Source organism: Bufo bufo, chromosome 1 (genome assembly GCF_905171765.1).
Source record: "Bufo bufo chromosome 1, aBufBuf1.1, whole genome shotgun sequence".
NCBI lineage: Eukaryota > Metazoa > Chordata > Amphibia > Anura > Bufonidae > Bufo > Bufo bufo.
In genome coordinates, this window is record NC_053389.1 from 266,332,506 (window position 1) to 266,347,424 (window position 14,919).

General features: G+C 44.1%; 1 protein-coding gene across 1 annotated transcript in view; it reads left to right on the forward strand.

Annotated features, from left to right (window-relative positions):
* The window catches only part of ANO2 (anoctamin 2), a 541,215-nt gene that overhangs the window by 229,154 nt on the left and 297,142 nt on the right, over positions 1–14,919 (forward strand). The window contains exon 10 of the mRNA XM_040439201.1: positions 10,582–10,646. Within this exon, the coding sequence (XP_040295135.1) occupies positions 10,582–10,646 (65 nt within the window). The remainder of the gene's footprint in view (positions 1–10,581; positions 10,647–14,919) is intronic.

Here is a 14,919-nt window from a genome sequence, read left to right on the forward strand (position 1 = left end):
GCCTACTACCAATTAAGCATATTAGGTGATGTGCATCTCTGTAATGAGAAGGGGTGTGGTCTAATGACATCAACACCCTATATTAGGTGTGCATAATTATTAGGCAACTTCCTTTCCTTTGGCAAAATGGGTCAAAAGAAGGACTTGACAGGCTCAGAAAAGTCAAAAATAGTGAGATATCTTGCAGAGGGATGCAGCACTCTTAAAATTGCAAAGCTTCTGAAGCGTGATCATCGAACAATCAAGCGTTTCATTCAAAATAGTCAACAGGGTCGCAAGAAGCGTGTGGAAAAACCAAGGCGCAAAATAACTGCCCATGAACTGAGAAAAGTCAAGCGTGCAGCTGCCAAGATGCCACTTGCCACCAGTTTGGCCATATTTCACAGCTGCAACATCACTGGAGTGCCCAAAAGCACAAGGTGTGCAATACTCAGAGACATGGCCAAGGTAAGAAAGGCTGAAAGACGACCACCACTGAACAAGACACACAAGCTGAAACGTCAAGACTGGGCCAAGAAATATCTCAAGACTGATTTTTCTAAGGTTTTATGGACTGATGAAATGAGAGTGAGTCTTGATGGGCCAGATGGATGGGCCCGTGGCTGGATTGGTAAAGGGCAGAGAGCTCCAGTCCGACTCAGACGCCAGCAAGGTGGAGGTGGAGTACTGGTTTGGGCTGGTATCATCAAAGATGAGCTTGTGGGGCCTTTTCGGGTTGAGGATGGAGTCAAGCTCAACTCCCAGTCCTACTGCCAGTTTCTGGAAGACACCTTCTTCAAGCAGTGGTACAGGAAGAAGTCTGCATCCTTCAAGAAAAACATAATTTTCATGCAGGACAATGCTCCATCACACGCGTCCAAGTACTCCACAGCGTGGCTGGCAAGAAAGGGTATAAAAGAAGAAAATCTAATGACATGGCCTCCTTGTTCACCTGATCTGAACCCCATTGAGAACCTGTGGTCCATCATCAAATGTGAGATTTACAAGGAGGGAAAACAGTACACCTCTCTGAACAGTGTCTGGGAGGCTGTGGTTGCTGCTGCACGCAATGTTGATGGTGAACAGATCAAAACACTGACAGAATCCATGGATGGCAGGCTTTTGAGTGTCCTTGCAAAGAAAGGTGGCTATATTGGTCACTGATTTGTTTTTGTTTTGTTTTTGAATGTCAGAAATGTATATTTGTGAATGTTGAGATGTTATATTGGTTTCACTGGTAAAAATAAATAATTGAAATGGGTATATATTTGTTTTTTGTTAAGTTGCCTAATAATTATGCACAGTAATAGTCACCTGCACACACAGATATCCCCCTAAAATAGCTAAAACTAAAAACAAACTAAAAACTACTTCCAAAAATATTCAGCTTTGATATTAATGAGTTTTTTGGGTTCATTGAGAACATGGTTGTTGTTCAATAATAAAATTAATCCTCAAAAATACAACTTGCCTAATAATTCTGCACTCCCTGTATTCTGGGTTTAAAAAAATCACCCATTTTTTCAAGACCCTACATCTGGTGCATTTGCAGCATTTGTCAGTGTGAAACACAAGCTTGTTATACTGAAATAATTTTCTGTGTTTAAAAAAACACAAATTTTTGTCAATACCCTACATCTGGGGACTATGCTGCATTTGATAGTGTGAAATACAAGCTTGAAAAACTGCGATAATATTCTGGGTTTAAAAAAACACCAATTTTTGGCAATACCCTACATCAGGGGCCTTTTCTGCATTTATCAGTGTAAAATACAAGCTTGAAATACTGTAATAATATTCTGGGTTTAAAAAAACACCCATTTTTGGCAATATCCTACATCTGGTGCCTTTGCAGCATTTGTCAGTGTGAAATACAAGCTTGAAATACTGCAATAATTTTCTGTGTTTAAAAAAAACACCCATTTTTGGCAGAATAGTAAATTTGCAGCCTTTGATGCATCTGTCAGTGTGAAATACAAGCGTTAGATACTGCTGTTATATTCTGTTTTTTAAAAAAACACCCATTTTGTGCAAAATACTAAATTTGTGGCATTTGCTGCATCTGTCAGTGTAAAATACAAGCTTAAAATACTGCAATAATATTCTTGGTTTAAAAAAACACCAATTTTTGGCAATACCCTACATCTGGGGTCGGACTATGCTGACTTTGTTAGTGTGAAATACAAGCTTAAAATACTGCAATAATATTCTGGGTTTAAAAAAACACCCATTTTTGGCCATACCCTCATTTGGGGCCTATGCTACATTTGTCAGTGTGAAATACAAGCTTGAAATACTGCAATAATATTCTGGGTTTAAAAAAACACCAATTTTTGGCAATACCCTACATCTGGGGCCTATGCTGCATTTGTTAGTGTGAAATACAAGCTTGAAATACTGCAATAATATTCTTGGTTTAAAAAAACACCCATTTTGGGCAAAATACTAAATTTGAGGCCTTTGCTGCATCTGTCAGTGTGAAATACACGCGTTAGATACTGCTGTTATATTCTGTTATAAAAAAAACACCCATTTTGGGCAAGATCCTAAATTTGCAGAGAATGAGGAGAGCGTCAAATAAGGGATGTGGCCCCGGTCGTGGTGCTGCTGGTGAGGTCCTGTTGCAGGGAGAGGATGTGGTCGATCTGTGCCAGCTACACGCACAAGTGAAACACCTCCCTCAGGTGCAAGTAGGCGACAGAACCTTCAGCGTTATTTGTTCGGGCCTAATGCAGCTCTACGAATGGTGAGGCCAGAACAAGTACAGGCAATAGTAGATCGGGTTGTTGAGAGTGCCTCCAGTTCCTTCACATTGTTTCCCACCCAGTCTCCTGCTGAAAGATCAGAGTTGGCACCTGCAGCCGATGTCCATCAGTCTTTCACCTCACGACCTTGCAAATCAGCCAAGCAGTCTGAGCCCCAAATCATGGAGCAGTCTCTGCTTTTTGATGACTCTGCTAGCAGGGTTTCCCAGGGCCATCCACATAGCCCTGCCCCAGAAGTGAAAGAGATTAAGTGCACTGATGCCCAACTGCTTATGTTTCAAGATTAGTACATGGGAGGACCACCGCAGCACGTCTCGGATGATGACGAAACACAGGTGCCAACTGCTGTGGCTTTCTGCAGTGTGCAGACTGACAAGGAGGGCAGGGGTGAAGACTGGCTGGAAGATGATGTGGAGGACGATGAGGTCCTCGACCCCACATGGAATCAAGGTCATGCGAGTGACCTGTGTAGTTCGGAGGAAGAGGCGGTGGTCGCACAGAGCCACCAGCACAGCAGAAGAGGGAGCAGGGTGCAAAAGCAGAGCGGCCGTTCCCTAGACAGTACGCCTGCTACTGCCCAACGCAGCAAGGGACGAGCACACCAAAGCCAGCTCCAAGTAGTTCCCTGGCGTGGCAGTTCTTCAGACAATGTGCTGACGACAAGACACGAGTGATTTGCACGCTGTGCAATCAGAGCCTGAAGCAAGGCGTAAACATTCTCAACCTGAGCACAACCTGCATGACCAGGCATCTAAGTTCAAAGCACGTGCTGCAACGGAGTAGACACCTCAAAAACCAAGAAAGGTCTCTGGCTCCTCCTGCTTCCTCTTCTGCTGCAGTCCAGGCCTCTTCATCCACCTCTGGAGTGACAGTGCCACCTGGCACCCCGCAAACAGAGGATCTGCCAGCAACACCACCACCTGGTTAACCAAGCATCTCCACAATGTCCCATGGAAGCGTTCAGATCTCCATCTGCCAAACACTGGAGCGGAAGAGGAAATACCCCCCTACCCACCCGCGATCCCTGGTCCTCAATGCCAACATTTCAAAATTACTGGCTTTTGAAATGCTGTCATTTCATCTGGTGGAGACGGAGAGTTTTAAAAGCCTTTTGGCGGTGGCTGTCCCACAGTACGTCGTGCCCAGCCGTCACTACTTTTCCAGACGAGCCATCCCTTCCCTGCACAACCAAGTGGGGGACAAAATCAGCTGTGCACTGCGCAACACCATCTGTGGCAAGGTTCACCTAACTACGGATACGTGGACCAGTAAGCACGGTCAAGTACGTTATATCTCCCTTACAGCACAATGGGTAAATGCAGTGGCGGCTGGGCCTGAGGTGGATAGCAGTTTGGCGCATGTCCTTCCACCACCAAGGATTGCAGGGCGCTTCAGTTTGCCTCCTGTTGCTTCCTCCTCCTACTCTGCTTCCTCATCCTCTACCGCCTCCTCATCCGGTCAGCGTAACACCTTCACCACCAACTTCAGCACAGCCAGGGATAAACGACAGCAGGCAGTTTTAAAACGTATCTGTTTGGGGGACAAACCCCAAACTGCGCAGGAGCTGTGGATGGGCATGGAACAACAGACCGATGAGTGGTTGGTGTCAGTGAGCCTCAAGCCCGGCCTGGTGGTGTGCGATAATGGGCGAAATCTCGTAGCAGCTCTGGGACGATTTGACGCACATCCCTTGCCTGGCGCATGTGCTAAATTTGGTGGTGCAGAGGTTCCTTAAAAATTACCCCGATATGTCAGAGCTGCTGCAGATAGTGCGGGATGTCTGTGCGCGCTTTTGGAGTTCTCACCCTGCTGCTGCTCGCTTGTCAGTGCTGCAGCGTAACTTCGGATTTGCCGCTCACTGCCTCATATGCGACGTGCCCACAAGGTGGAAGTCCACCTTGCACATGCTGGCCAGACTGTGCGGGCAGTAGCAGGCGATAGTGGAGTTTCAGCTGCAGCACGCATGGGTGAGTCGCTCTGCGGAACAGCACCACTTCACCACCAATGTGTGGGCCTCCATGCGAGACCTGTGTTCCTTGTTGCACTGTTTCGAGTACTCCACCAACATGGCCAGTGCCGATAACGCTGTTCTCAGTGTTACTATCCCACTTCAATGCCTCCTTGAAAAAATGCTTCTGGCGATGATGGAAGAGGATGTCATTCACAAGTGGCTCCGAGGGTGGGTTCCTGCACACACAAATGCCAGGTACACAATTGTCCAGCCAGGGCACAGTTCTGGAGGATGACGAGGTGGAGGATGAGGAGGAGGAGATGGAGGAGGAGGAACCATGTTTACAGCAGGGAGGCTCCCAAACAAGCTCATGGCCATCACTGGTGCGTGGCTGGGGGGATATATAGGACACAGATGATACACCTCCCACAGAGGACAGCTTGTCGTTGCCTCTGGGCAGCCTGGCACGCATGAGCGATTAGATGCTGCAGTGTCTCCGCAACGACCGCCGAGTTGCCCACATTCTAACTTGTGCTGATTACTGGGTGGTCACGCTGCTGGATCCCTGTTAGAAGGACAACGTACCGTACTTAATTCCGTCAGTGCAGCGTGATCGTAAGATACAAGAGTACAAGCGCACGCTGGTATACGCGCTGCTGGTGGCCAATGTGGACAAGCTCACGTTCATTAAAATGAACCAGGCATGGATCCCACAGGACTTGTCCATACCTTGTGCCATTGTTATACTACAGCGCAATTACTCATTGTTGTATTTTTTATATTTCCAACTCTTTTGGGGTGTACCCTAATTGAAAAAAGAAAATAGAATTTTTTTTAACCAAAGACCAGTGTTGGCTACCTCGTCCTCCTCCACCGCCGCTTCCACCTACACTGCTACGTCCACCGCCTCCTCAACCTCCTACTCCATATGGACCTCCACCTCATACATCAAGATTATTTTTTTAAATTTGTACATATTTTATTTTATGTCATTTCAATAATTTGTCTGTTCGATTTCGGGTGAAATTTACAAATTTTTGGCTGTGATATACCCCTGCTCTACCTAGTAGACAGGTAAACAAATTTTACTAATTTGTCTGTTACGTTGTCGGGTGAAATTCCCCAATTTTGGGTTGTGATATGCCCCTGCTCTACCTAGTGGACAGGTTAATACATTTCACTAATTTTTCCCCTGCTCTGCATAGGTGACAGGGACCGAAATTTTTAAAAATCGTCTGTTCCATTGGTGGGTGACATTAACCCCATTTTTGGCAATAAAAACCCCGGGCTCTGCATAGGTGACAGGGAATAAAATTTCTAAAATTCGTCTTTAATTGACGCGCTCCCCCTTCTTTTATTCGATGCTTCAACTTTAACAACTTGTCCCACATTTCCGCTCGATCGCATTGGAGCCATTAACCTCCCTTGGATGTGGTATCTCTTTCTCACGCTCCCTCTCCGGCGTGGAACCCTGATTTGCCGTTAACCGTGATCAACATGGTAGGCGCAGAAAAGAACATCGAAACTTGATAGAGAAGATATCCAAATGGATGGTGGACGTCACAGGGACGTGCGATCAGGCAGAAGTTATCTAGAGTCACCAAAGCGGCAGCAGGGCCTCTCCTGTCTAACGTTTCCAAATCCAAAATACCCCAGTGACATTCCCTATAATTTTGTATTAATTATTCCAATAACAGGGCATCTTAAGTGTCCTGTATTGTTATTTATCATCACTACCTCCCTTAGTCGGGAGTGGGTAATTGCCGAGCGCCCCCTCCTTTACTTGGAAGCTTCGGCTTTAATAATTTGTCCCACATTTCCGCTCGATCACATTTAATTTCATACATTGACCTCCCTTGGATGTGGTCTCCCTTTCTCATGCTCCCTCTCCGGCGTGGAACCCCGATTCGCTGCTAACCGTGATCAACATGGTAGGTGCAGAAAAGAACATCGAAAAATGATAGAGCAGATATCCAATTGGATCGTGGACATCACGGGGACGTGCAACATGGTTGAGCAGTATGAGTGAACACGCCTACACGTACTGACTGATGGGTCTGCCCCCTTCAACTTCTGGGTCTCAAAATTGGGCACATGGCCTGAGCTTGCCCTTTACGCCTTGGAGGTGCTGGCCTGCCCTGCAGCCAGCGTATTGTCTGAATGTTTGTTTAGCACTGCTGGAGGGGATTATCACTGGTTATATTTCCCAATGTTTTTGAAATGTTTTGGGGTGTACCCTAATTTAAACAAAAAAAATTAAAAACTAAAACCAAAAACCAGTGTTGGCTACCTCCTCCTCCTCCACCGCCGCTTACACCTACACCGCCACATCCACCACCTCCTCAACCTCCTACTCCATATGGATCTCATCCTCCTAGATCAAGATTATTATTTTTTATTTTTATGTATTTTATGTTATTTTAAGTCATATGCCTATCCACATTTGTATGCAGAGCACTTGCTCTTAACCACATTTTAATGCCATTTGCAGCCCTCCAGCCCTTTCCATGACTCTTTTAGAGCCTTTTTAGTGCTCCAAAGTTCGGGTCCCCATTGAATTCAATGGGGTTTGGGTTCGGGGTCAAGTTCGGGTCCCGAACTCGAACTTTTTTGTGAAGTTCGGCCGAACCCGTTGAACCCGAACATCCAGGTGTCCGCTCAACTCTAGTGATAACTTTAAAACGCTTTTACTTATCCAAGCCATTCTGAGATTTTTTTTTCTTGTCACATATTGTACTTCATGACAGTGGTAAATTTGAGTTTGATTGGTACTATTTTAGGGCGCATATGACTTTTTGATCGCTTGGTATTACATATTACGGTGTTCACCTTAGGGGTTAGGTAATGTGATTTAGGTTATTTTTATACAGCAGGTTGTTACAGACGCGGCAAAACCTAATATGTATTCTTTTATTTATTTATTTACGTTTTACACAATAAAAGCATTTTTGAAACAGAAAAAATCATGTTTTAGTGTCTCCATATTTTGGGGCATACGCCTTTTTGATTGCTTGGTGTTGCACTTTTTGTGATTTACGTTTTAGCACAGTTTTTATTTAATTTTTTCTATGGCGTTCAGGTGAGGGAGTGTCTCATGTGATATTTTTATAGAGACGGTTTTTACGGTGTGGCAATACCCAAGAAATCTTGTTTCCTTTTTTTTCAAATTTTTTTACAATTCTCTTTTTTATTTTGGGAAATTTAATTTCTTTTTTACTTGAAACTTTCTTTTTTTATTATTATTTTTTTTTTTGTCCCACTAGGGGACTTCAACTTCTGGGGTCTGATCCCCCTTCCTGTATTGTAATACATTGCATGTCAGCTTGTATGATGACAGCCTGCCTGTGAGACCCAGCCTAAGGGCTGGATCTCACAGGCTTCCTTAGAAGGCAAGCCCCGATGCCTATGGAAGGCATCAGGCTTGCCTTCTCTGCCCTCGGGTCCCTGCCACTGCAGTGCAGGGACCTGATGGAGATGCAGAGGGCACACGTACCCTCCTCAAACCCTCTGCATGCCACGGTCAGCTTTGACAGTGGCATACAAGGGGTTAATATGCCGGAATCACGCCCGCCCAATCAGCGGCATGGACCCGGCAATCACTGACAGCCGGGCCCCTGCTGCACCAACCCGATCAGCCCACCGTACATGTACGGGGCTGGTCTTTGAGTCACGTCCACCAGCGCCGTATATGTACGGCGAGGGTCCTTAAGTGGTTAAAAGGGTTGTGCCAAGCACCAATAATATCCTCTATCCACAGGATGGCTGGGGACTGATCTCTGGGAAAATGAGGGTCCATTATTTCTGTCTTGAGCAAGTACTGTACAGTGCTTGACTATTTCTGGCAGTCCTGTGGATAGGACATAATGTTCATATGGCACAAACCTTTTACTATTTGCAGGGGGAAAAAAAGTCTGTAACAAAATCTGCACCAAAATCCACAAAATTTGGTGCAGATTCGCAGACTTCTGTGGAAATACTGCAAATTTTCCCCAATTGAAAAGCCACAGCATGTTAGTCCTGTGTGGACATGCGTTTAGTAAGAGTGTCAAGATGCAAGGTATAAACCAGTGTTCCTCACCTCCAGTACTCAGGGCTGATCTTCCGGCCATGTTTTCAGGATTTTGTTAGTATAGATAGGTGATATAATTAGTGTCAATGCATCAGGACTTACCTCATGTAGTCATTCTGTGGGATATTCTCAAATCATGACCAGCAGGTGGGCCCTGAGGACTGGTTGGGTTCTAGGGCTGTTTAAAAAAATAGTGTCATTTATTTCCATAGTGTGTCTGGTATTGCAGCTAGTCAAGATCACCTGCACTCACCATGCAACCCCCCACCCACTCAGTCATGTTAAAAAATATGAAAATAAAATACTGTACTAGTGCTAGACATGAGGAGCAGTTGAATTTACTTTACAGTATGCCACTGTGAGCCCTGTATGCCTTGTTGGTCTGCAGTTATTCCTCATTAGTGCCCCCTTCACAGTAGTAATACACATTTAGTGCCCCCACACAGTAATAATGCACCCTTAGTGCCTCCATACAGTATAATGCTCCCTTAATGCCCCACACACTGGTCAATGTTCCCTCCACGAAAACCAGATGGTAGTAGCCATGGTACCTAATGGCAGCCCACACCAGGAGACCTGGGTCCTGTCTCTCACCACGCTATGCATGATGGCAGTAGGTCATCATTAGTAGTACCAAGGCAGAACCTGCTTTTATCACTGAACGCTATTATTTGCCATTGATGGCCACACCAAAGTTTGCAGGATGGCTGGGGAGTGCCTACTGCCATCATGCAGAGAGTGGAGAAACACAGGACCAACACAAGGTGTTCTGATGTGTGGTGCCATGAGCTACCAAGACTGTTAGCATCTGGTACTCATGGAAAGAACATTGACCAGCCTTTGTGTTGTCCAGGATATCAGGAAACCAGTCCTATTGTCTATTTTGACATGCAGTGTTCTAACAGGGTAGCGCCTGCCCACCACACTGCACTCTCAACATGCTCTTCAGGGTATCTAGCAGCTTCCCTGGGCAGCTCTATCAGTTCTCTTGGCCATTGAGAATGTCTAGGAGCTGATGGAGTGACTGATCTACCATGCACAGTAGCCAGCTACCACCTTGGCTGAACTATAAGTCCAGGTTGAAAGAGATTGGAATAACATATGACAGAAGGATATCCAGCATCTCTATGACAGTTACCATGTCAGAGTGGCAGCCTATATCACAGCAAGGGGAGGTGCCACCCAGTATTATTGTGAAACTGCCTCAGCATATACCCTGCTGCCGAACCCAATGTGATCATTGACCAAGCACCACTAGCAGTTTATACTTTTGTCAGTCTCAGCTCAATTGCATTACGTTTTCCAGGTGTTCTTTTTCCCTTTTCTGCTAGTTGAATATACTTTGTTAATATTTGCATGTCTTTTTAATGGTATGTTTTATGTTAATTAAAATTAAAAAAAAATATTAGAACAAGAAATTAAATTCAGTTGAATTTAACTCTTCAAGCCCTTGGTATGCAGTACCGTGGAACAGATGTAGAGTAGATAAACAAGCCAAGTTTTAGGTAGTGGAGGTCAGACAGGACTGAATGCTCTATGCTGTAACAGATATTTTTGTAGTCAAATAATCCAAGGGTCGAGAAACCTAGAGAAGTATATGTAAGGCTAGATATCCCCTGCAGCGGCCCAAGATGTCTAGCTGACCTTGGCTTTCACAAGCAAAGTCAGCAGACCCACTCTAAAGGAGTTGTATCTGAAGAGAATTAATGACCTATCATTTTGGCTTTGTGATAGGAATTTATGGGAATTGTAGACTGATCCATTTATATTTCACATTCGAATATAATTTAACTGTAATTTTTTAATTTTATTTTTAGCTATTACATCGAGAATGGGCAAGATATGGAGCATTCTACAAATATCAGCCTATCAATTTAATAAGGTATTTGTGATGCCAAGAATGTTATTTTGTTTGTTTTTCATAAATTTAGTATTAAATATTATTCATGTATTTTATTCAGTATTGAATATTATACAGTATTTATTATATCCAATAATAGAACATTTCATTTATTAGATATGTACATATATTATGTTATTTAGATTTTTTTACAGCCAAAATTAAGTGGTTGTTGAGGATTAGAATAGCATGGCTGCTCTGTTGCATGGCGCCAAATTTGTTCATGGGGTGCCTCTGGTTTTGCTGCTCAGCTCCATTGAAGTGAATAGGGATGATCAGCAGTACCACACACAATTTGTGGGCAAGTGTGGCAGGCAGTGCTATTGAAAGAAATAAGCTATGTGTATGTTTCTTTTCAACCTGTAATCAACTAAGAACTGAAGTCTGTAATTAGTCCTTCATGGTTTATGTAATCTGACACTACCAGGTAGGTGATCTTTAAAAAAAAGCAGATATACAGTACAGACCAAAAGTTTGGACACACCTTCTCATTCAAAGAGTTTTCCTTATTTTCATGACTATGAAGGCATCAAAACTATGAATTAACACATGTGGAATTATATACATAACAAACAAGTGTGAACCAACTGAAAATATGTCATATTCTAGGTTCTTCAAAGTAGCCACCTTTTGCTTTGATTACTGCTTTGCACACTCTTGGCATTCTCTTGATGAGCTTCAAGAGGTAGTCACCTGAAATGTTCTTCCAACAGTCTTGAAGGAGTTCCCAGAGATGCTTAGCACTTGTTGGCCCTTTTGCCTTCACTCTGCGGTCCAGCTCACCCCAAACCATCTCGATGGGTTCAGGTCCGGTGACTGTGGAGGCCAGGTTATCTGGCGCAGCACCCCATCACTCTCCTTCATGGTCAAATAGCCCTTACTTTCAAAGTTTTCCCAATTTTTCGGCTGACTGACTGACCTTCATTTCTTAAAGTAATGATGGCCACTCGTTTTTATTTACTTAGCTGCTTTTTTCTTGCCAAAATACAAATTCTAACAGTCTATTCAGTAGGACTATCAGCTGTGTATCCACCTGACTTCTCCTCAATGCAACTGATGGTCCCAACCCCATTTATAAGGCAAGAAATCCCACTTATTAAACCTGACAGGACACACCTGTGAAGTGAAAACCATTTCAGGGGACTACCTCTTGAAGCTCATCAAGAGAATGCCAAGAGTGTGCAAAGCAGTAATCAAAGCAAAAGGTGGCTACTTTGAAGAACCTAGAATATTACATATTTTCAGTTGTTTTACACTTGTTTGTTATGTATATAATTCCACATGTGTTAAAGAGGACCTTTCACCGATTATTACACTATGAACTAACTAAACAGACATGTAGAGCGGCGCCCGGAGATCTCACTGCACTTACTATTATCCCCGGGCGCCGCTCCGTTCTCCTGCTATGCCCTCTGGTATCTCCGCTCCCTAAGTTTTAGTAGGCGGTGATTCCAGTCACTAAGTTATGGTAGGCGGAGTCTGCCCTTGTTCTTCTGTAGCGCTGGCCAATCGCATTGCAGAGCTCACAGCCTGGGAGAAAATAACCTCCCAGGCTGTGAGCTCTGCGCTGCGATTGGCCAGCGCTAGAGCAGAACAAGGGCAGACTCCGCCTACCATAACTTAGTGACTGGAATCTCCGCCTACTATAACTTAGTGAGCGGAGATACCGGAGGGCATAGCGGGAGAACTGAGCGGCGCCCAGGGATAATAGTAAGTGCAGTGATATCCCCGGGCACCGCTCTACATGTCTGTATAGTTAGTTCATAGGGTAAGAATCGGTGAAAGGTCCTCTTTAATTCATAGTTTTGATGCCTTCAGTGTGAATCTACAATTTTCATAGTCATGAAAATAAAGAAAACTCTTTGAATGAGAAGGTGTGTCCAAACTTTTGGTCTGTACTGTAATTTTACATTTTCATGTGACTTTCTTGGACAAACCTCTAATTATATACAGTAATCAGGTTGCTTTTCTGGTACACAAATGAGCAAAAAAATATTTTCTTACTGGGTTACCAATATGTTTTACATATTACATAATATTTCTCTTCATGTAGTATAATTTGTGTTTAATATTTTTATTCCATTTTTTTCACTTTTCCTTTTATAAACAAAATTAGCCTTTTTCAAGTTTGCATATTTTGCAGTAGATAGTTTCAGGTGATCATATTGCTATTCTCACAGTTGACCTGCAAATTAGCTCTTTCTAAAAAGAAAAGAAATCTGAACCTCTGATGCAACCAGGTGTAATGCAGCTATCCTATAAGTCAATTATGCTCATTCTTTTAAACAGGCCTTGAGGTATATTTAGGAATCTAGTTAAGGCAGCATCTTATCTGCATACAGCTGTTTTGGCATGATTATCCCTCATCAGTGCAGATCAAAGAAAACTGGCTTAAAGGGGTTATCCAATCCCTATAATGATCCTCAGAATGCCTGGGACCCTCCTCTAGATCATACTTACCTGCTCCCCAGCACCCATGGGGACAGGGAGATGTAGCGACGGCCGTGCAGGGATTTGGAGGGACGCGAGTGCTGGGGAGCAGGTAAGTATGCTCTAGAGGAATGTCCCAGGTATTCTGGGGGTCATTATATGGATTGGATAACCCCTTTACAGGGCCGGTGCATTGTAAGATAACTATCTGTATATGTAGCGCGCCACCCAGGGATCTCCCTGCACTTACTATTATTCCTTTGCCCGCTGTGGCCCCCCATTACCGTCTCCGGCGCTGAATGATAATTACTACTATCGGAGCAATGGGGAGGAGACATTAGCTTCTATCCCTGGGAGTTCCTTCTCCCTTGCTGTAGCGCTGTCCAAACGCGCGCAGAGCATCACAGCCAGGGAGAAGGTGAGTTTTTTTCTCTCCCTGCGATTAGACAGCGATACAGCAAGGGAGAAGGAACTCCCAGGGAGAGAAGCTGCCTGTTGTGAAGTTAGTAATTAGCATACGGTGTGGGAGACAGTAACGGCCGGGGGCCACAGTGGGCGAATGGAGTGCCCCCCTCTCCTTGTCTCTGCGTCTCAAGGTAGCCGCTTTTTCTGCCTTATTATAGTGCCGGGCCTGCCCCTATAAGTGTGTGTGAGGCTTTTGTCAGGATTTAGTAATGTACTATTTCTTCTTATAGAGAGCGCCTAGTAGGTGTAAGCAGTATTATGGTCCAGACAATGCTTCTCTGGGAAAAAGGTACGTTATGAGCTAATTTGAATACTTTTTCCCAGAGTAGCATTGCCTGATCTGTAAGACTCCTTATGCCTACTAGGCGCTCCCCATAAAGACAAATATTATCCCCCAAATCCTGATAAAGCCAATTCCCTCTCCTCTGCACAGATGAAGGGAAATCACCTCAAAACAGCTGTCAGCAGATGAGGTGATGGCTTAGTTTTTACAGTACAGCCACACCATTAGATTTCTGCATGTGGTTTTAGAAGCCAAAATCAGGAGTGGTTCATAAAAAGATATAAAGCATAAAGGACATATACAACTTCTCCTCTTTTTTTAATCCACTACTGGATTTGGCTTCCAAAAATTCATGCAGAAACCTGACTGTGTGGTGATATTCTTATTCAAGTTATGCATCACGGCCTGTTTAAAAGGATGATCATTGACTTATAGGATAGCTACCTTACATCTAGTGGCATCAGAGGCTCAGCGCTCATTTTGGAAAGAGCTAATATGCATGCCTTTTTCCCAGAGGAGCATTGCCTAGTTTAAAAGACTCCTTATGCCTGCTAGGTACTCTACATAAGGAGAAATAGTAACCTCTATCTCATAGTTGACCTGGTCATCTATTCAGAGCAAAATATAAAAAAGCTTAATTTGCCTGTTTTTCCCATCCACATCCATCCATCACTGTTGTGATATGGATACATTATGGAGTAAGTATTAGGGCCACAGCATTCAGAACCATCTTTGGTTTTTGTAGACTGGAATTTGACCAAAGAAATCATGCAAACAGAAAATTAGTTATATATGGGTCTACATTAAGGATGAGTAAACCATTCCGAACCTTGCTATTTTTCGGATGGCAGACTAACTTGAATCTTTTCAGGTTACTTTTGGATGAATGCACTAAAATGGCGTTGTAACGGATCTCCTGGCACCCGACTGGGTACCTCCGTTGATGGATGCTCCTAGTGCTTCCCGAGGGCTCCAAGCACTTGACACCATAAGCACTGCAGATCCCACGAACCGCCACAGCTTTGTTGGGGTCTCGCCATCTCCTTCCCACCCTGGACCTACGACAAGGCTCCAGGC